Source organism: Oncorhynchus mykiss, chromosome 3 (genome assembly GCF_057628025.1).
Source record: "Oncorhynchus mykiss isolate SJ-2025 chromosome 3, ASM5762802v1, whole genome shotgun sequence".
Taxonomy (NCBI): Eukaryota; Metazoa; Chordata; class Actinopteri; order Salmoniformes; family Salmonidae; genus Oncorhynchus; species Oncorhynchus mykiss.
The window spans coordinates 43,756,693-43,777,878 of NC_143024.1; the positions used below are offsets into that span (position 1 = coordinate 43,756,693).

General features: G+C 43.5%; 2 protein-coding genes and 1 long non-coding RNA gene across 37 annotated transcripts in view; 1 reads left to right on the plus strand and 2 right to left on the minus strand.

Annotated features, from left to right (window-relative positions):
* macf1b (microtubule actin crosslinking factor 1b) overlaps positions 1 to 2,369 on the minus strand; it is a 45,205-nt gene extending 42,836 nt beyond the window's left edge. The window contains exon 1 of the mRNA XM_036973881.2: positions 156 to 2,369. Coding sequence (XP_036829776.2) covers positions 156 to 278 — 123 coding nt within the window. The 5' untranslated portion in view covers positions 279 to 2,369. The remainder of the gene's footprint in view (positions 1 to 155) is intronic.
* The window catches only part of LOC149984554 (uncharacterized), a 153,479-nt gene that overhangs the window by 17,709 nt on the left and 114,584 nt on the right, over positions 1 to 21,186 (plus strand). The gene's annotated exons all lie outside the window — the stretch shown is intronic.
* LOC110518458 (plectin) overlaps positions 3,167 to 21,186 on the minus strand; it is a 184,698-nt gene continuing 166,678 nt past the window's right edge. For 22 of the 34 annotated variants that reach the window (XM_090229309.1, XM_090229316.1, XM_090229314.1 and 19 more), the window contains 10 exons: positions 19,292 to 19,473; positions 18,971 to 19,109; positions 18,098 to 18,454; positions 17,764 to 17,847; positions 17,550 to 17,651; positions 17,308 to 17,406; positions 12,290 to 15,643; positions 4,554 to 11,805; positions 4,169 to 4,285; positions 3,167 to 4,014 (listed from right to left, as the gene is read on the minus strand). In XM_090229309.1, coding sequence (XP_090085435.1) covers positions 5,452 to 11,805; positions 12,290 to 15,643; positions 17,308 to 17,406; positions 17,550 to 17,651; positions 17,764 to 17,847; positions 18,098 to 18,454; positions 18,971 to 19,109; positions 19,292 to 19,473 — 10,671 coding nt within the window. In that variant the 3' untranslated portion in view covers positions 3,167 to 4,014; positions 4,169 to 4,285; positions 4,554 to 5,451. The remainder of the gene's footprint in view (positions 4,015 to 4,168; positions 4,286 to 4,553; positions 11,806 to 12,289; positions 15,644 to 17,307; positions 17,407 to 17,549; positions 17,652 to 17,763; positions 17,848 to 18,097; positions 18,455 to 18,970; positions 19,110 to 19,291; positions 19,474 to 21,186) is intronic. The other 12 variants (XM_090229332.1, XM_090229331.1, XM_090229335.1 and 9 more) reach the window with 1 other exon arrangement.

Here is a 21,186-nt window from a genome sequence, read left to right on the forward strand (position 1 = left end):
AGGGATCAGGACACTGAGTTTGCTCTCATCGATACATTAGTATAGTACTACCAAAGTTCAAATTCAGGTATTTCGTTTTACTGCTCCGTACTGGTAGGTCTGTTACAGCCCTGTCTTCCCAAAGCACTGCCTCACCCCATTCTCGGATGTCTTACCTCCTCGTCACCTCTCTCTGGGAGGGGTGGGAGGGACAGGGTCAGTGAAGGGTAGTCAAGGCAGTCATTAGAGGTATTCTGGCAGGTAGACGGCCCATCTCTCATATTGGCTGGATCTTCCATCAATGTCAAAGGCTAACATTAGTATAGAAAGAAACACACGTAGACATATAGATAGTCCAATAGAGCACAACTTCCACACAGACTGTATATCTAAGTCTCTATTAACATTCTCCAAGTCGCTGACAGAAAATGTATCCATGAAATTAAGTTGGTAGCTAAATCGTGATTGAGGGGATGAGGGTTCATTGTTTGCTTGTATTCCAAGACCTCTGATTCCAAGAGTACATGAGTTGAAATTACTTGTAAGTCAAACTAATAGTGCTCTCATAATGGTGAAATTAAATAATGCAGACAGTAGTGCTTGTAGACAGCAAGTAGAGGGCATTGAAGACACTACTTCATTCACCTATAATGATTCTACTATGGTATACTGTAACAGTGGTGTAAAGTACTTATATTGGTTCTGTACTCTAGCACTTTGAGTTTGAAAGGATACAATAAGGGTGAAGTGCAGACTGTCAGCTTTCATTTGAGGGTATTTTCATACATATCGGATGAACCGTTCAGAAATTATAGAAGCTTTTGTACATAGTCCCTCCCATTTTCGGGCATCAAAAACATTGGACAGTTTAACAATGCAGAAAAAAGTAATCATTGTTAATATTTGGTTGCATATCCTTTTCATGCAATGACTGCTTGAAGTCTGCGATGCATCGACATCACCAGACGCTGGGTATCTTCCCTGGTGATGCTATGCCAGGCCTGTACTGCAGCCATCTTCAGTTCCTGCTTGTTTCGGGGACTTATTGCCTTCAGTGTCCTCTTCAGCATGTAAAATGCATGTTCAATTGGATTCAGATGCGGTGAGTGACTCGGCCAGTCAAGGATTTTCCACTTTTTGGCCATCAAAAACCCCTTCGTTGCTCTAGCAGTATGTTTAGAGTAATTGTCTTTTTGAATGATGAAGTGCCATCCAATGAGTTTGGAGGCATTTGGTTTTATCTGAGCAGATAAAATATTTCTGTAGACTTCTAAATTCATTGTTCTACTTCTGTCTGCAGTCACATCATCGATGAAGACAAGTGAGCCTGTTCCACTGGCAGTCATACAGGCCCAAGCCATAACACCCCCTCCACCATGTTCCACCGATGAGGTGGTATGCTTTGGATCATGGGCATGTCTTTTTTTCTCCACACTTTCCTCTTTCCATCACTCTTGTATATGTTAATCTTTGTCTCATCTGTCCACGATACTTTTTTTCCAGAACTCTTTGGGGCTCTTTTAGGTGCTTTTTAGCAAACTGTAATCTGGCCTTTCTGTTCTTCAGGCTCATCAGTGGTTTGCATCTTGTAGTGTATCCTCTGTAGTCCTGCTGGTGTAGTCTTCTACGTATGGTAGACTTTGACACATCTACACCTGCATCCAGGAGAGTGTTTTTGATCTGTTGGGCTGTTGTCAGGCGTGTTTTCCTCACCATAGAGAGTATTCTCCGGTCATCCACTACAGTGATCTTCCTCAGTCTACCGGGTCTTCTGACATAATTGAGTTCACCGGTTGTTTTTTTTCTTGTTAAGGACGAACCAAACAGTTGACTTGGGCATTCCCAGGGTTCTTGCAATGTTCCTGATTGATTGATTTTCATTTCTGAGCCTTATGACGGCCAGCTTCATTTGCATGAACACTGCGGTCTTCCTCATGTTGTCACACCCCAACAACAACCTCCAAAGGCAATAGCAAAGTCTAGAATCAATACTATTCATCAACAGCTCTCCTGCATTCACTAACGACACAAATGAATACACCTGCCTAACGACACACATCTGTGAAGCCAATTCAACAAATACTTGCAGTACCTTAAAATGGGGGGGACCATGTACAAAAGGTGCTGTCATTTCTGTATGTATGAAAATACCCTCAAATTAAAGCGGACAGTCTGCACTTCACCATCATTGTCATTGTACCCTTTCAAACTTAAATTGCTAGAGTACAGAACCAATATAACAAAAACAAATGTCACTGTCCAGTGAATGATGGTGCTCACTGTAAGTATAATACTTTAAAGTAATACTTATGTCGTTTTTGGTGGTATATGTACTTTACTATTTATATTTTTGACAACTTTTACCTTACTACAGAAAACAATGTACTTTTTACTCCATACATTTTCCCTGACACCCAAAAGTACTAGTTATATTTTGAAAGTATAGCAGGACAGGACAATGGTCAAATTCATACACTTAAGTATACTTTATCAATTACATTTACTTCTGATACCTAAGTACAGTATATTTAAAACCAAATACTTTGTCTTGTACTCAAGTATTATTTTACTGGGTGACCTTCACCTTTGTCATTTTTTATTAAGGTATTTTTTACTTAAGTATGACAATTGTGTCATTTTTCCTCCACTGTACAGAACAATGCTTTTAAGCTTAAGTATAAGCATACCACAATAAAATTACTAAACTAAAGTATAAGGCCTACCACAAAAAACAATGGCTTAAACTGAAGTCATATGAATCTTATTTGCACTCACTGTATATAGACTTTTTCTTTTTTTCTACTCTATTATTGACTGTATGTTTGTTTATTCCATGTGTAACTCTGTGTTGTTGTATGTGTCGAACTGCTATGCTTTATCTTGGCCAGGTCGCAGTTGCAAATGAGAACTTGTTCTCAACTAGCTTACCTGGTTAAATAAAGGTGAAATATATATATTTTTAAATGGAGCAATTTTGCATGAAAAACAGAGTATATCAGATGCTGCTACCAATACATTGGTTTATAGCCTTTAGTGTGAATATCTATACTGTGCCTACAGGTACACACAATGTAATCTTATGTGTTATGCTGAAAACAGTGATATGTTCTGTATGCTGTACGGTCACTGTGTAGATAATTCCATGGTCAGTGTGATTTACCTGGATATTGAAATGTAGTTGACAAGATTACCTTTTTAAAGCACATTTATTTACATTAAAGTGTTATCATCAAAACATACACCAGATTCCACTCACCATGCCACTCAACACAAAAATATGTTAATGAGCAAAACCAACCAGTTAGTTTTGATTAAATATCTTGTTACCACTTAAATCTGCATTTAACAAAACAAGTTTTGCAGAGCAGATTCATGTCCTATTCTCTTCTTCTTACAATATTTTTTTTCCCCAAAAATATTTATTACCAAGTTAATAAAACATGCAAAGCAAAAATGTATTATATAAGATATGAAAAATATGATGAAAAATGAAAACGAAGATTTACAGAAGTAAAACACTTCCTAGAAGCAGAACAGAAAACAAACATACTTGGTATGGAAAACATACCAATACTGGTTGAAAAGCGACATATGACAAAGCTTCAAAATCATTTTTGCAAAGGAAATATGTCAAATGTCAGAAAATGTCTTGAAATGTATTCATCCTATAAAATATGTACATTCATTCAATGTATTGTCGTATCAGATCAAATATTGCAATGTCATCTCAGCAACTATTTACTTTGGTTCTGACTGATGTTACATTGATGTTGCTTACAGAAAATTAAGATTACATTGCATTTCATCTTTATGGCGCTGACCATGTGAAAGCCCATAAACATAGTCATGTGTAAGAGGTGTAAATCCAAAATAGGGGGATTATGATCAATATTCAAGTACGAACGTTGGACAAAACAAAAAATTCATGGAGTTTGTTCCTAGTATGGTATCCCAGGGAGACTTCAGGGGTCACAAGCCTCAACTGTCTTCAAAAATGAGGGAGGTGCAATGGAAGCAAGGTACTCAATGGCAGATCTAAAAACAAAACAAAAATTATAATTTGAGACAACAAAACCAACAGTAAAAAAATATATTCAAAAAAATCTGAAATAATTGTAATGCAAACAAATAAATACATTCCAAATGTATTTGATGATTTAATGCTTTACATGGTGGATGATGAATTTACCTGAATTTCTGGATGGTGAAGCTGTTGAATTGGGATATCGTCCCTGTTAAGAGACTCATCAGCCATGCCCATCTGAGTCTCTGCAAATCCCCATCGAATTCTGATGGAATGAGACATCTGCCAAAAAAAAGGGAATCAATCATCTTAAAATACTGAGGTGAAAAAGGCATGATCCTAATCATCCAACTGATAAAAATGTTTGATAGCGCTTTCTTCCAAACTAGAATTGAAATGCTAGCGATAAAGGGGGAAGAGAAAAAAACAGAATCAGAGGAGAGTAGAGAAGGTGTATGGCTGTGATGAAAGGGATAAAAGGAAAGTATTTTACATTACTACATTACTACATTACTAAAATGACAAAATCAGAAAACTGATTTCAACTTACAAGAACCAAAGCAACATCCAGGATGCAGATCTTTGCCTCTAATGTCAGAGGAAGCATGGAGAAGCCTGACATCTTCTTAGGACAGTCTACCAGGAACACTTGACAAGAGGTACATGGTGGGTATAGTAGTCCGTAATGATGGGTATAATAGTTCATAACTTTGGAGTGGGCGATTAAAGAATAAGGTGATGACTTGGTACATGGGCCTGTCCACTGAGCAGAAAGGGCAATGTTGTCTGGGATGTAGGACACGGAAGCAGTTCATTAAACGTTGAATGTTGCAGTCGTCGTCCACTGTTTAAGTAGTGTTTTTTTTATTCTGCTCTGCGACTATTGGTTTTACTGTGCCAGATAACTAATTTCACTTTAAAATGTTAAAAAAAAACTCTGGGTCAAACTCTATACAGACATTCAGAAATATGAAAACATCTAAAAGTGTCACTATAATATCTATGTTGGCATATTTCATAGGATCTTGGCAAACAGATAAAAGAAAGAGGACAAAAATATTCTTAAGTTCAAAAAGAAAAAGAAAACTGGAAAAATATATCTGTTCGAAGTACATATATTCGTTTCGGAAAGCTTAAGTATACAAGTTGTGTTAACGCGAACTATAAAATCAGTTGTGATCACTTTATATGAAGTAAAAACTAAATCCGATACTTTGCAATTAAAATATAAATTGACTTACTAATCAATAAAAATTGCAATAAAATGGAACAAAACATTACATTTATCTAATAGTTATAAGAAATTTTAGGCTGGAGAGATAAGGCATTGTTTTGGACATCTATATGAGGACCTGCATTTAATTACTTCCAGCCATTTCCGAATGTGACCACATGAGCAGAATAAATTAATTATTTGTTTTTCAAATGTCGATTTCTTTTCCTGTAAATTATGCGACTGTGGTATGCATTGGTATCATCATTGGGAAGGCTCGTTGTTCTTCTGAGCTGCATGGCCTGATCATTGCTAGAGCCATAAGGGCTTGGGCTAGCTCATCCATGTTGAGCCCATTATGAGGTCCTGCATTATATCTGCGGCCACCGTAACTGCTGGAGCTGGTGAAGGAGGAGGATGAGAAGTTCATACTGAAACCGGAACCTGTGGCATCAAAGCTGCCTCTTCTGGATCCTGTTCTGGATCCAGTCCTGGACCCGGACCGGGAGCCAGCGGCAGACCCGGAATTGCTGGCATTGTATGGGCTGTACAGCCCCTTGCTTGACTGTGAGGAGGCCTCCAGCAGTCGCAGGCCAGATCCTTCCTCAACCATGCTTCTGTCCATGGCATCTTTGTAAGATATTTTTAGTTTGGTTTTGGGACATGTCAGGTATTTGGAGTAAGCGCTCACATCTCTCAGCTTCTGAGCAGTTCGAGCATCAATTGTGCCCTTTCTGATGGATTCATCCAGTGAGACTCTACCCTCAACATCCGGTTCAATCAGCCCCCCCGTAAGGTATTGGACTTCCAGAAAACGTTGCCCAGCTTCATAATACAGCCAGCCTTTCTTCAGAGCTTGGGAGGCAGACATCTTCACTTTAGTTCTTGGGTCCTCAAATCCATTAAAAGCTTTGTGAGCCAGGGTGATACGGTCCACCATCACCTTGTCCACAAGCCCTTTCTCGGTTGCCTCAGTAACAGCGAATCGTTCACCAGTAGTTGGGTCGATTATGCCCCCTGTGCAGGCTTGTGCCTCAAGTAGTCTTTGGCCTGTGATATTGTCCACAAGGTTCCTGTGCATGGCCTCTGTGACTGACACCTTCTCCAAAGTGTCTGTATCCAGGATTCCGGCTACAGGGCCAGTCTCCTCCGTGGGGTCATTCCACATGATTGCAGGGGGTCTAATGGAGGGTATGGGGCTCATGGGATTGTATGATGATGAGGTGGAACCAGAGGTGGAACCAAAAGAGGATGACCGGGAGCGGAAGCCACCCATGTTTCCAGACAGCATGTCAGCAAACTCAGTGATGGACAGGTTTCCGGAGCGGTAGGTACTAAGTGAAGTCTGGTCAATGAGGCCTCGTGCGAGGGCATCATCAATGTCATACTGTCTTCCTGACCGTCTGTCGATGATCATTGACTTGACAACGCCATCAGAGGATGTCTGTGTGATCTCTTCCCACTCACACTCCTGCTCAGAAAGCTCCAGGTAGGTCTGATGGTCAATGAGCTGCTTTCTAAATGCCTCATAGACAGTCATCTCTTTGCCTGACTCTGGGTCCACGATGACCACTCGGCGTTTGCGGACAGAGGATTTGGAGGAGGTCTTTCTCTCGCGCTTCTTCTCCTTCAGGAGCAGGAGGACAAGGCCAGTAGCTGGGTCAGTGATGCACCTCTCCATTAGCCCAAGGTAGGTCAGGTTCTCCTCAGTGTTGGGATCGAAGAAACCCTTGGTGTCATCTGATGGATCTGTGAGAATCTCATTCATCTCCTCGTCGAAGAGGCCACGGTTGTAGGCCACCTCCACTGGCAAGCGATGACTCTCCTCTGGGTCAATGATTCCACCAGTGGCAATCTGAGCCTCAAGGAGACGTATTCCATGGTCTTTTAAGATGAGCCCCTTCTTCATGGCCTGGAACAGAGAGATTGTCTTTCCGGAATAGGGGTCTCTGTAACCTGTCACGGCACGCTCAGCAGAGAGAAGCTTGTCTTTGAATTCTGCCCCCACTATTCCCATCTTGATAGATTCATTGACCGTAAGTTTGAGATTTTTGATTGGGTCAATTACATAGCCTGTGGCAGCCTGAGCCTCCAGCAGTTCAAAGGCAGTTCCTGGCCTGATCATGTTCTTTTTCATGGCTTGGTAGACTGATAGACGGTCATTAGTTCCCTCTACATAAACACCAGCGATACAGCTTGTGCCCTCAAGGTATTTTTGGAGTCTGCGGCTAACCTCTTCCACTGAAATCAGACCTTCATTCAGCTCATTGACCGTCTGTTGGTCGATGATCTGAGAGCGTAACATCTCCTCTATGGTGATCTGTTTTCTAAGACCTTTGAACGTCAGTCTCTTGTCTCCCAGTGACAGCAAGCGCATCCCATTGGTAGGGTCAATCTTGCATCTCCTGAGTAATTGGGCATAAGAAAGTTTCTCCTCAGTGACAGGGTCAACAAATCCCTTTACGTCATCAGCAAGCCTTTCATTTGTTTCCTTGTTGATGTATCCTCTCTGTGTGGCAATGTCCGCTGGGAGGTGGAAGTAGAATTCAGGATCCATAATGCCTCCTGTGGCAGTCTGAGCCTCCAACATTTTCAGAGCATAATCCTCCAGAACAAGGTCCTTTTTCATTGCTTGGAAGAGAGATATTATTTTGCCACTGTAAGGGTCCTTGTAGCCTGTGACCGCTCTCTCAGCTGACAGAAGTCTGTCATGGATCTCAGGGCCGACCACACCCTTGCGGACAGCCTCATCAACAGTGAGTGTCTCGTTTCTCACAGGATCAATTATGAATCCTGTTGCTGCTTGTGCTTCCAAGAGACTAAGGGCAATTTCAGGCTTCAAGAACCCTCTCTTCATCGCTGAATAAATGCTCATCCTGGAAGTGGAGTCAGATATGACACCAGCAACGCAGCCCGTGCCAAACAGATACTGCTTCACACTCTGCATCTCCATAATGTCACGGATGTTTCTTTTGTCTTGCTTCAGCAGGTTGAATGTCTCCAGGTCAATGATACGGGAATTGTAGAGCTCCTCAATAGTGACCCTACGTCTGATTGTGTTGCAGGACTTAACAGTTTCACCTCGGATGATCTCTCTCTGCTCCATAATCTCAATAATGATGATGATCATGCGCTCTTTAGTGATACTGCCAGAACGATACTCCTCCATCAGCTTCTTCCTCTCTTGCTCAGGAAGTAGATTTGAGTTCATGATATCCCAGATACTTTTTGACCCTCCAGCAAGGGACTCAAGTGAACTGGGGAGGTCAATTTGTGTTGTGGCCAGGTCATTCTGCGTCTGTTCCTCCGTGTAGAGGTATGTCTTCTCCACCACAATATGGGCCTGTGGCTTGGAAAGTGGTAGAAGGTTCATGCCTGAATCAGGATCTCTAGTGCACTTCTCTTTAAGCTGTTTGTATGTTACTTTATCATCTGAATTGGGGTCTGAGAAAGCTTTGTTATCGTCAGATGGTTTCGAGAAGCTGTGTGTCATTTCTTTGCTGAAAAGGCTCTTCTGATAGGCAACGTCAATAGGAACGCGGTGGCTGTTTACAGGATCAATGATTCCTCCTGAACTCAGTTGGGCCTCCAAGAGTGGCATGACATGGTCTTTAATGATTAGATCTTTTTCCATTGCTTGGAAGAGAGAGATTGTTTTGCCCGTGAAGGGATCTTTGTAACCAGTGACTGCTTTTTCAGCAGCAAGCAGTTTCTCATGTAGCTCAGGGCCGACAATGCCTGCTTTAACTGCATCATCCACTGACAGGTACTGGTTCATCACTGGATCTATAATGAACCCTGTGGCAGCTTGGGCCTCTAGAAGTGACAGGCCTGTGTTGTGTCTCAGAAGATTTTTCTTCATAGCTTGATAGATGCTGATCTTCTCCTTTGTTGGTTCAAGGTAGACACCAGCAATACTGTCAGAGCCCTGTAGGTACTTGCTTACATTGACATTTTCGCTGACCTGTGTAGGTGTCTTTTTGCCTTGTTGGAGCATGTCAAACGTAGCTTTGTCAATGATTTTGGAATCAAACAGTGACTTGGCAGAGACAGGTGCTCTAAGCCCTTTGAAGCTGTCTTGCTCTTGTTTCTTAGCCTCTTTCTCATTTACAATGGTGATCACAATCGTGATGATCTTTTCTATTGTAATCTTTCCAGACCTATACTGCCTCATCAGGTCAATTCTCTGTTCCTCTGTAATATATTCAGAGTGGATCATTTCCCAGATAGTGAGTTTTTTCCCTTTGAATGGACCAGACTGCAGCTCCATTGTTGCTTGGCTCATGGCCTCTTTGGTTTGGACGTCTGTGTATGTATGCTCTTCCTTTGCATTGATTGCTTTCTCAGACAGAGGAAGAAGCTGAAGGCCAGATTTATTGTCAGTGACACATCTCTTGTATAGCTGTGAGTATGTGACATTTTCCTGTGTGTTGGGGTCAAAGTAGCCTTTAACATCATCAGTTGGATTATTCAGAATATGCTTCATGTCATCATCAAAGAAGCCTCGTTTACAGGCAACATCATGTGGGATGCGGTGGCTTTTCACTGGATCAATGATGCCTCCTGTTGCAAGCTGCGCATCTAGGAGTCTGATGCCCTGATCTTTTGGAATGAGTTCTTTCTTCATTGCTTCGAACAAAGACACAGTCTTTCCTGTGTAAGGATCTTTGTAGCCTGTAACACCTCTTTCAGCTGACAGTAGTTTTTCATGCAGCTCAGGACCAATGACAGTTGCTTTCACAGCTTCATCGACAGTGAACTTCTGATTCTTTATAGGATCAACAACAAATCCTGTTCCTGCTTGTGCTTCCAGCAGAGTTAAAGCAGGCCCTACCCTCATCATATCCTTCTTCATGGCTTGATAGAAAGACATAGTCTCCTTAGTTGAATCAATAACTACACCTGCAATGCAGTTTGTACCCTTCAAGGATTTGTGAACAGGCTCCATTTCAGACACCTCTTTGATTGTTTTATTGCCTGTGTGCAGCTTGTTGTAGAGGTCTTTGTCGATTACCTTGGACTCCAGTAGTTCAGTAGCAAGGACAGGTCCCCTCAGACCCTCAAAAGCGATTTCATTCTTTTTTTCCTTTTCCTCTGCCATGGTGATAACAATCTTGATGATTTTTTCCACTGTGATCTTTCCTGTCTTGTACTGACGAATAAGATCCTTTCTCTGGTCCTCGGTAAAGTACTCCGAATTGATGATTTCCCAGATAGTTACAGTCTTTCCTTTGAATTTTCCAAATGGCACAGAGACGGTCGTCTTGCTGAACACATCCTTGGTCTCCTCCTCTGTGTAGGTTGACGTGCTCAGAGCAGCCTTCTCAGTGATGGGCAGGAGCAGCAGTCCTGTCTCCGGATCTGTGCTGCATCTCTGCATTAGTTGATGGTATGTTAAGTTCTCCTGGGTGTTAGGATCAAAGAATCCCTTGGTGTCATCCGAAGGGTCCTCCAGTATCTTGTTCATCTCAGCATCAAACTGCCCCTGTTTGTATGCAGTCTCGATGGGCACACGGTGGCTGTTTATGGGATCAATGAGTCCACCAGTAGCTATCTGAGCCTCAAGCTGCCTAATGGCATGGTCTCTGTCAATCAAGCCCTTCTTCATAGCTTCAAAGAGTGAGATCTTGTTACTGGTGTAAGGGTCTTTGTAACCAATGACAGCTCTCTCAGCAGACAGCATTTTGTTGTGCAGCTCAGGTCCGATCAGGCCTTCCTTCACAGCCTCACTGACAGAGAGTTTCTTGTTTCTAACTGGGTCGACTACATAGCCAGAGGCTGCCTGTGCCTCCAGGAGGATCAAAGCACAACCAGGAGTCAGTTTCTTTTCTTTCATAGCTTGATATATTGCCATTTTCTGATTAGACTGTGTCAAGACACCCCCTATACAGTTCTTGCCCTGCAGAATTGTTCTTAACTTATCAGTCTGGCTGAGGTCTTGCACGGTAGCTTTGCCATTCTTCAGCTTATCAAACTCCTTTTTCGTCAAAAGGCCAACTTCATAAAGTCTGCTTGCAGGTACTTTCTCGCGGATGCCATCAAAAGACAATGTATCCTTCTTACTGTCAACCTCATCCCCAACACTTTGGCCATTGATAACCTGCTTTGATGTCTCCACCATGGTCATATGGATCAGTTCATCCTCAGGCACATTGTCAGTCTGGATATCGATTTCTCTGGTGTGGGAGATTGGCTCTTTATGGGCGACCTCGAGCTGCTGCAGTTTCTCGCGAAGTTTCTTGTTCTCCTCGCCAAGCAGCTTTTCCTGTTCAAGTCGTTTCCTTTCAAGCTCCTGCATCTCTTTTTGCTTGTTGAGCATTTCTTTCTCAGCCTCTTTTTGTTTGTTGAGGGCAGCATCCATGGTAGCCTGAAGTTGATTCTTCTCCTCCTCCATTTGCTTCCTCTGCCGTTCCTGTTCCTCTTTGAGGGCCTTGGCCTTCTTGACCTCTTCCTCAAACTGGCTCTCCAGCTTCTTCTTCTCCTCTTCAATTTGTTTCTCCTTCTTCAACAGCGCCGCCTTCTCTGTGGTGAATGTCTGCTGGAGTACTGTCTTCTCGTGTTGGATTTGTTTCTGCTGAGCATTGACCATCTAATTGAGAAAAAGGGAAAACAAGAACATAATTAGAACATAATTTTTTAAATACTCCGTAAAAAACTCCATCAATCCACATACCGTGCAATATAGCAAAGGAATTACTACATTTTAGTACCATGCACCCCACTTATAAGAATCAGTCCCAAATAGTTAAAAAATATAGATATTAGATTGAATTATTCCTATGTTACATAATAGTATATACACTCTTCTCAGTAAGGGGATAACATTATGGGGAACACCACCAATAATCTACACTTTTATCCTGGAAAACTGAAAATCTCTGGAAGGGATATGATCTTTTTAAGCTTAGTGTACCGTAATAGAAATATAACTCAAAACAATACAACTGTGTAAGTGGTTATTTTTAGGAAAGGAATAGATAAAGAAATGTAATTAAATAATTTAAGATTGTTCATTTTCAGAGAGAGGGTTAACAATGACATAAGCTGCACTACTATGCCATCTCTAACAATACCTCTTTAGAGTTATTCTGTAGGTCTTCGGCCTCCTTTTTCAGTTTGTCCTTCTCCTTTTCTAGATCAGCGATGGCTTTGCGTAACTCATCAGCCTCTTTGTTGCTGCTCAGTCGCTGCACTTCAAGTTTCTCTACAACAGTCAATTTCTCTTTAGTTGCTAGCTCTGTCTGATGAAGACGGGCACTGATCTCATCTGCTTGCTTCTTGAATTTCTTGGCCTCATTCTCTGCTTTGGACTGAGCATCACTTAGTTGGGACACTTTGACTTTGAGGTTTTCAGCTTCGGCGGTGATCTCCAGCTGTCTCCTGCGCTCAGCTTCCAAGGATTTCTGGAAGCCCTCAGTCTCTTCCTCAAGACGCTGCTGCATCAGTTGTTTATCCTCAAGCAGCTTCTGGGCCTGCTCTTGAGCCAGGTCCTTCTGTCTTTGGAGCATCTCAGCCTCTGCTTTCAGTTTACATGCTTCCTGAATGGCAAGCATCTTCTCCTTTAGCATCTTCTCTGCAAGTGCCCTCTGTTGGGAGAGGTCAGATTCAGCGATCTGTCTCATGTGTGCAGCCTCCTGGGCTTCCACACTGAGTCTGGCAGCTTCTTCTGCAAGCTTCTTCATGTTCTCAGCTTCCTCGGCCAGGAATTTCTGAGTGTTATCCTTGTCCTTTTTGATAAGACGCTGGTTCTCCTGCTCAATTCTGAGTTTCAGTTTGACCAGCTCCTCCATCTGAATCTTGACTTTGAATAACTCCTCTTCCACCTGGGCCTTCTGCTTGACCGCATCACCGACTTCGTCCTTTAAGCGCTGCAGCTCCTCATCTAAGACAGATTTTTGCTTGTCAGTTTCATCCAGCTGAAGCCTGACCTTTGTGAGCTCTTTCTCTACCTGAGACTTTTGACTCACTGTTTTCTCTGCAAGCCTTTTGTGCTTTTCCATCTCAGCATCTGCTTGTTGTTTCTGTTTGATTGCATCAGCCTCAGCCTGCGCTCGCTTGGCAGCTTCGAACTCTGCCTCCTTTCTCAATTTCACGGCTTCCTCTTGAGCTTTGGCTTGGTTGGAAGCTTCGAGTTCAGCGGCCTGTTTTTGGCGTTCTGCATCCTCAGCTTGTTGCCGGAGAAGAGCAGCCTCCTTCTCTGCCTTTTCCTTGGCAAGCTCCGCCTGTTTCGCAAGCATCTTGGCTTTCTCATACTCTTCCTTGAGCTGTTTCTGCGTGAGGTTGTCCTCCTTCTGTTGGACAAGGACACTCTGAACTTGCTGTTCTGCTGCATTGCATTTTTGTGCTGCTTGTTTGGCTACGAGGATCTGTCTTTCTGCTTCCTTGTCAGCATCCTCTTTCTGCTTTTTGGCTTCATCTGCTTTCTTTTTGAGGCGCTCCACTTCCTCCTGCGCATTTCTGCACTGTCTGCCTGCTTCTTCCTCTGCAGCAGTGATCTTTTTGACCTTTTCCTCTGCTTCGCGCCTGCGTTTCTCCTCCTCCAGGGCAAGTTTCCTGTGTTTCTCAGCCTCTTTTTCAGCTTGGAGTTTACTCTGTTGTGTTTCCTCTGCAATGTTTTTCAGTTTATTCAACTCCAGCTCCAAATCAAGCTTGCCAGATGAGGCTTTCTCAAAGTTTAGTTTGAGAATGCGAATTTCCTCCTCAACCACTCGTCTCTGCTTGAGAGTTTCATCTACAAGTGTCTTTTGTCTTCCCAACTCATTCTCAGATGACTTCTTGAGTTGATTGATCTTTTCTTCAATATCTTGCTTGTGCTGGCTGGCTTGGTCCTCCAGAGCTTTCCTCTGGTAAGCTTCATCCTCAGCTTGTCGTCTGAGTCGCTCATTCTCAGCCTCTTTTTCTTTGAGGGCAATCTCTGCTTCAGTCTTCATGCGAGTTGCCTCGTTAATGGCAGCAAGCTTCTCTTTGAGGATCCTTTCAGCTTCAACCCTTTGACGAGCTGCTTCTTGCTCAGCAACTTGCCTTTGTCGCTTGGCTTCCTCAGCGATGGATCTAAGTTTGCCGGCCTCCTCAGCAAGGTCCCTCATTTTTGCAGCTTCAGATTCAAGGAGCTGTTTGCTCTTCTCAGTGTTGGACATGCTCTCCTTTTCTGCCTTGGACTTTAGCTGCAGGAGTATATTCATTTCACTCCTCACTTTGGCCAGTTCATCTTCGAGCTGTTTCCTTTGCTGCTCAGCTGCACTGACTTCATTCTTCAGGCGGTACAGCTCGTCATCAAGCAGGGATCTCTGTTGCTCAGCATGGTCGAAGTCTGCCCTTAGCCGGATTAACTCCTGTTCTGCTGAGAGTTTCTGCTGAGCAGTTCCCTCAGCTATCCTCCTCTGCCTCTCCAGCTCTTGCTCTGCCATATCTTTCTGTTTGAGTGCCGACTCCTCAGCTTTAGCCCTCTTCCTGGCCTCACGCTCAGCATCCTCCTTCTGTTTCTCGGCATCCTCCTGGGCACAACTCTTTTTGTGAGCTTCTTCCTCAGCCTGGAGCCTTAAGCGGAGTGCCTCATTGGCCTTCTGCCTCCATTTCTCTAACTCCTTCTCCGCCTCCTCCCTGGCCATATCAGCCTCTTCCTGTTGCTTCTTGAGACGAGCTGCCTCCTCCTGAAGCTGGATGACGGTGACATGCTCTAGTTTGAGTGATTCCTCCAGCTTTGATGTCTTTTCAACATAGGACATGCGTTTGCTCTGGAGTTCGGTGGCAGCACTCTTCTGTGCCACCTCCTGGGCAACCTTGATCTGCCTCTCCTTCTCCACTTCAGCTTGCTTCATGCGTCTCTCCGCCTCCTCTGCCTGCATCTTCAGCTTCTCAAGGTCTTCCAGAGCCTTCTGCTTCTGCTTGGCTGCCTCCTTCTCAGCCTCAGACTTTAACTTGAGCTCTTCCTCTGCCTTGCGTTTTTTCTGGGTCTCCTCGTTGACCTGTTTGCGGAGCTTCTCAGCCTCCTCCTGTGCAAGCTTCCTCAGCCTCTCGGCTTCAGACGCTTTTTCCCGGAGCTGCTTGAGCTCATCCTCAGCTGTAAACTTCTGTTTGACAGTGGTCTCCAGCTGGATCCTGATGATACGGATTTCCTCCTCAATCTTGACTCTGCTCTGATTGGCTTCTTCTACCTGTTGACTCTTGGACTTGATCTGCTGCTCTGAGAGATTTTTGAGCTCATGTAGTTCCAGCTGGATATTGTGCTTTTGCTTTTCTGCATCTACAGACACAACTTGTCTCCTGCTGACTTCCTCCTGCATCATGAGCTTCAGCTCTTGAGCTTCTTGCTCGGCCTTGGCAATGGCCTTTGCATGAGATTCAGCTAGCTGCTTCTGTTTGTTTAACTCAGCCTGCATCTCTGCCATTTTTTTCCTGTCTTCCGCTTTCATTTTCTCAGCAGCTTTCTGTATTAGTGGAAGCAAATGGTAAAGAAAATATAAAAAATTAAGCATGACAGGTTAAATGTTAATAGGTAGCTTAAAGATAGATATATGCTCAGATGTAAATTCATTCAGGAAGATGCTGTTAAAGCAAGATATCTTCGACAAAGACAATTCAAGGGAGAAACAAGTAAGATGGAAAATGGTTATGTAACAATTAATGTATGGAGACAAGACATCACAACACAACAAAGTGAGGAACTCATGTGGCATGCAACTGTATCTTTTTCAATATCGGTGTCCTTAAGGCAATTATTTTGTGATAAACCATTTTGCATAAGTGAAATAGTAAAGTGAATCTTTTTTTTTTTATAATCTATTTTCAGCTTGAAATTACTCAAAGTTGTTATTCAAAAATGACATCACAATCAACCAGCAACTAGTTAGTTGAAATGAATCTATTCACACGGTTAAACAACCTGTTATGATTTCTTGCACAACAATGCAATGTATTCTTTAGATCCCTATTATCAAGGAACTGGGCAGAATATGTGCAAAGGGGAAAGCAGGGATAGTACAAGGATTGTCTGAAAATGTAATAAAGAAAATAGCACCTAAAGCCCATGCGAACACAGAATAAACGAGACACGGAAGTAAGTGAATGTAAGGTAAATATGAAAATGTTTGACAGTTTAGGTGATGAATTGAAGCCTGAGGGTATGGAAGGTAAGGCACATAATGAGAGAATAGTGACTGGAGCGTAGTGGATTATTTACCTCTTTTAGCGCCCAAACAAGATAAGCATTCATCATGACAAAGCACTGGCAAGCAGTTAAGAGAAGCAAAGAAACAAACAAAAACATTAGGGTTAGAAAAGAACGGGAGACGGGGAAGTGTGTGTTCATCTGAAAAAAGAAAAGTTGAAGGACATGGCAGTCGGCCTGAAGCATACAGTGGGAGAGCTTAGATTGACATCTAAGAAAGAGTGGCCAATGAGAAAAATAGACATAGTGAAAGAAAGAACGCCCTTTAAAAAAAATATATTACGGCACACCTCAATAAATGACATGAAAATGAATAGGCCAAAATTCAAAATGTGTAAACCCCTATGAGTTGCTTCTCCTAACCCACTGGAATTTCCTCTCGTGGTCTCTTAATCGTTTGAGGATGCTCTCTTTCTTTTGCTTCAGGCTGAACATAAACGTTTCATCAATTCATTGAATTTTGTGACAAGGCCACTACTGCTTACCAAAACAGTATGCAATTGACATTGGTGTTCATATAATAGATCAGTATCTACTTGGCCCTGGATATTTTAAGGCACCGTAAGAAATTAATATGATGAAGAAACTAATCTAATTGATAGTCCCTGTTTCCCATCTGAGAACCATGACACTTAGCACTAGGCTGATTTTTGGTAGAGCGTTCATATTTGCCGAATAGCACCGCATGGCCATCATTCTAAGAGATAGGACTTCCTGTCTGCTAGGTGCCCTAACATCCTGCGGCTACAGCACAGCATGCCAATGCCAACGTTCCAAACCATACTTTACCTCAAAATGAAAGAATATCATCCATACATTAATGAGTGTGTATGCATTTGTGCGTGCAAAAGAGTGGTCGTGCATTTGTTTTTCATTGGTTGTCAATGGGTTAGGGTTCGGATTTCCCAGTGTGTTGTCACGCACCTCCTCGTCCTCCAGGCGGCGCTGTGTGTCGGTGATAAACTTGATGTACTGACTGGTCAGAGTCATCAGCTCGCTGTAACGGGTTCTTAGCGTCACGTACTGATGGAGAAGAAATGAAACAGGAAACCTTTGATTAGGTGCGGGGTTTTGTCTTAAACTACCGATCTAAACGTTTCTCCTAGCATTGCAAATGGTTGTCGGAGAATGACAATCTGCGCTCAGATTACACAAGTGGCACAGACCTCTTGAATGATGTTATCTGAGGCCGAATCCATTTTGGTTTTCTTCAGGGGTGAGAGAGGGTCCACCTGTGCTTTGTAGGCCACCAACTGGAGTTCATAATCCTAATAAAAAAAGAAACAGGATGTTTCAACACTGAAACCTTTATGAAGTGAAGACAATGGATGGATATGAATGTAATAATATGCTTTCCTCACTAATGTTGTGCATGCTTACCTTGATAGTGTCGATATATGCCTTAGCATATTTCTGACACTCGTCAACTTTCTCTTTGTTTTGCTCAATCTCTTCCAGAAGTTTCTATGTCGGGGGAAATAATCAGAATTAGTCTGGATGGGATTTCACGGTGTGCCTGTGTATGTTCAATGAGGAGAACTACACAACACACACCTTTTATAACATTCCTCGTCTCAGAAGTAGCATACAAAATAAGTCGGAAAAAAGGTGTCAATGATTTATTTTCACAAAGTTCCAGAACGTTCAGTTGATCAGCTAAGCACCTGGAGCCATGCAGTGATGTAACGGACCCCTAATATTCCCCCATCAGTACCTTCTCCTGGGCCAGTTGCTCCTTCAGAGTCTTGCTGTCGCTGATGGACACGGCCTGGATCTTCTCCTGCCTCTGCTTGGCCTCACCGGTCCACTGGATGAGCCAGTCGTAGCTCTCTCTGTAGTAACCCAGCTGGCGACCCAGCTGCTCCAGCTCCCGCTGACGCAGGTCCATCTGGGAGAACACAGCCTGCCAGCGGTCCTGGAGACCGGACAGGAGATGACGGTAGTGGTCCAACTCAGCGTCACGCTCACTGTGCACACGAGACATCTTCTCGCTCACGGCTGTTGCCTTTCTGAGCTCGCCCTCCAGAGAATCGAATGCAGGCTTTTCACCCTCCGCTTCAGCGCGCATTTTCTACAGGGAAGGAGACGGGAGGGAAGAGCAACAGTTAGATTGTTAAATAAGCTGTCAATAAGTGCAGCTTACGTCAACAACAAAAAATCTTTGAAAAAGTTAAATTTTTTCACAGAACAAGTTATGCATGTCTTGTTTCATCGCGTAAATAGTTTCTCTCTCTTTGTAAACCTGCCTTGTTTCCATGTTCATAATCCAATGATACATATATAAAACGCAAAAATACACGAGCGTTGGCTGTCAACAAACCCGTAATGAATCCCACACAGTTCATTAATGTCCCAAAGCGCATGTGTTTTTAATGTAATAAACATCACAACCACAATCACAATCTACTGAGTAGCGTTTATGCAAAAGCCTCTCCAGCTCCCATGGCTTGGAAAAAGCGGACCAACTGTGTCATACAAAGAGGAGGTAAGTGTTCAGAGAACCGGGAACAAAAGCCTGGTTGTTCAGTGGAAACATATCACAAGAATAAAGGCTGAGGCTGTGCCCAGAGCTGCCCAGTCAGTTCACCTTGAGCTGGGTGCGGTACATCTCCACCTCCTTGACGTCATTGGGCACCGTTTGGACCTCGCGCAGTCGCTGCTCGTACTTCTTCAGAACGCCCTCGGCCCCCTGCGTGTTGCGGATGACCACGTCCACCGTCTTCAGCCTGAGGCAAGGAAGAGGAAATGTCAGTGGAGGAGGGATGGGGAGGGAAGTGGCGTGAGAGATTTAATGCTGCTTAAATAGAATGTTGTATTTTTCACTTGCTTGTTTGTTGCTTTTGTCAGGGCAATAAGAACCCCAAAAATGGAAACTGGCTACAGAAAGAAAACCGACAAGTCAACTCACTTCTCTAGATAGACAGAGGAGAGGATGTAGGCGTGGTCCATCTTCTTCAGGGTGAAGTCCAGTTCAGAGCGCAGGACAGGGGCAGTGCTGGACTGCTGAGGAGTGGTACTCAGGACCTCCTCGGTCTTCACGGCCACCTGGTCCAGGTTCTTCTTGATCCCCTCAAGCTCCACTTGGACTTTCTGAAACAGGAGAGAAACAAAAACGATTAAGATAAAGAAAAGGACAAATAGCAAAACAAAGAGAGAAAATCTCCTCAGATTACGAACTTCCACCGAGTGTCATAATGCTGAACGAGTCCCTCCTATCAGGACCAAGGAAGCAGTGTGTTCCTGAGCCTGACCTGTTTGTGGACTCTCCGGGGGATGAGCTGCCAGGGGTCTTGGTGGAGTAGCATAGAAAGGATCCCCACTAGGCCCACAGCCAGCAGAGTCCAGAGGAGCTGGATCAGCAGGCTGGGCAGTGGGCCTTCCAGCCAGTCACCCTCAGTCTCCATAGAGAAACACAGCCCAGGGACTTACTGAACACACTGAGCATATACACTACTCTATTTTCCCTTTCTCTCTCTCTTGTGCTCTCCGTCTTACTCTCATGACTCGCCTTCTCCTCTCTCCCTCTTCCCCCCTGAGAGGCAGCGCAGAAGGCGGCAACCATGCCATTCCGCTCCCTCCCTCCCTCTCTATCTACCTCTGCCCCGCCTATCCTCCCGTCTACCGAGTCACCGTTCCTCTCTTTCCCGCGGCACTTGGCTCCCGTACAGTATGTATATCTCCTTTCCCAAGCCCCCTTTCTCACATTTCTCTCCCCCACCGCAGAAAGCCCTATCCATAGCTGCAATCTGCTGTAATTAGGCCTCGCCGTCTCCTCTCTCGGTATTTCATTCCCTCTCTTTCTACCCCTCCCTCATTCTCTCTCTCTCTCTCTCCTTTTCTGTGTGGTGCTTTGTCCTGTTTCTGGTGCCAGTCTGTAGCTTGGTATCAGGGTTGGGGAGTAACGGATTACAACAACAAAAAATAGCTGTACGTTACGTTACCAGCTAAAATATTGTGATCCGATTACAGACACTTTCGAAAAAACTAGATTATTCTCAATGACATTCAAATCAGCATAGAAAAAAGGAACAAGTTCATGTTTGTTCCTCCTGAGCGAATCTGACCACAAGGCAGAGACAACTAGGATGACACACCAAATGCATGTGAAGGATGCAAAAACAGCAGGAATAGGCTTCTGTAGGCTCCAGTTCAAGCTACAGTACGTCTTCCAATGGTGCGAGTGCTGTCGGCATCCAAAGACGATCCAACTTGGGGGAAAAAAACGCTTGGACGTTAAGGACAGCAGATACCACTTCCTATTGGTGTCTACATGGCGCACTGATTTGAATCACACCGGTTCTCTCTCATTTAGCTATGTGCACCTTACGGATTGTGGTGGTTGTGGATGGCTGTTCACAAATGGACATGTGTATTTGAACACAATAATGGTTGAGTGAAATAAGTTTAAGCTGCCAATCAAATCATTGTTTTTTGTGACAAGTAGACAGCCAGTGAAAATGTTGATCTTGCAAACAGCTGCAGAGTGCAGATCCCAGCCTTGAGAAAAAAAAGTTGGAGGGAGTTCCTTCCTTCTCAACTCCTCTGTGATATTGTGTTGTCAAAAACAAGTTGAATTTAAGAAGACCACAAGCGGGGCTTGTATTGCTGGATCTAATGTGTGCAAATTCAGGAAAATGCCCATAGGCCTAATGGACACATGGCTCAAACTCGCACACTTTTGATAGACTTAAACCTCTGCAAATTATAGAGGTATCAAAGTGTCACCAAAGAAAAATTGAAAACAATAAGCCTATAGCAAATACAGAATATGGTATACATTTTTCATATGCAAGTTGCACTTTT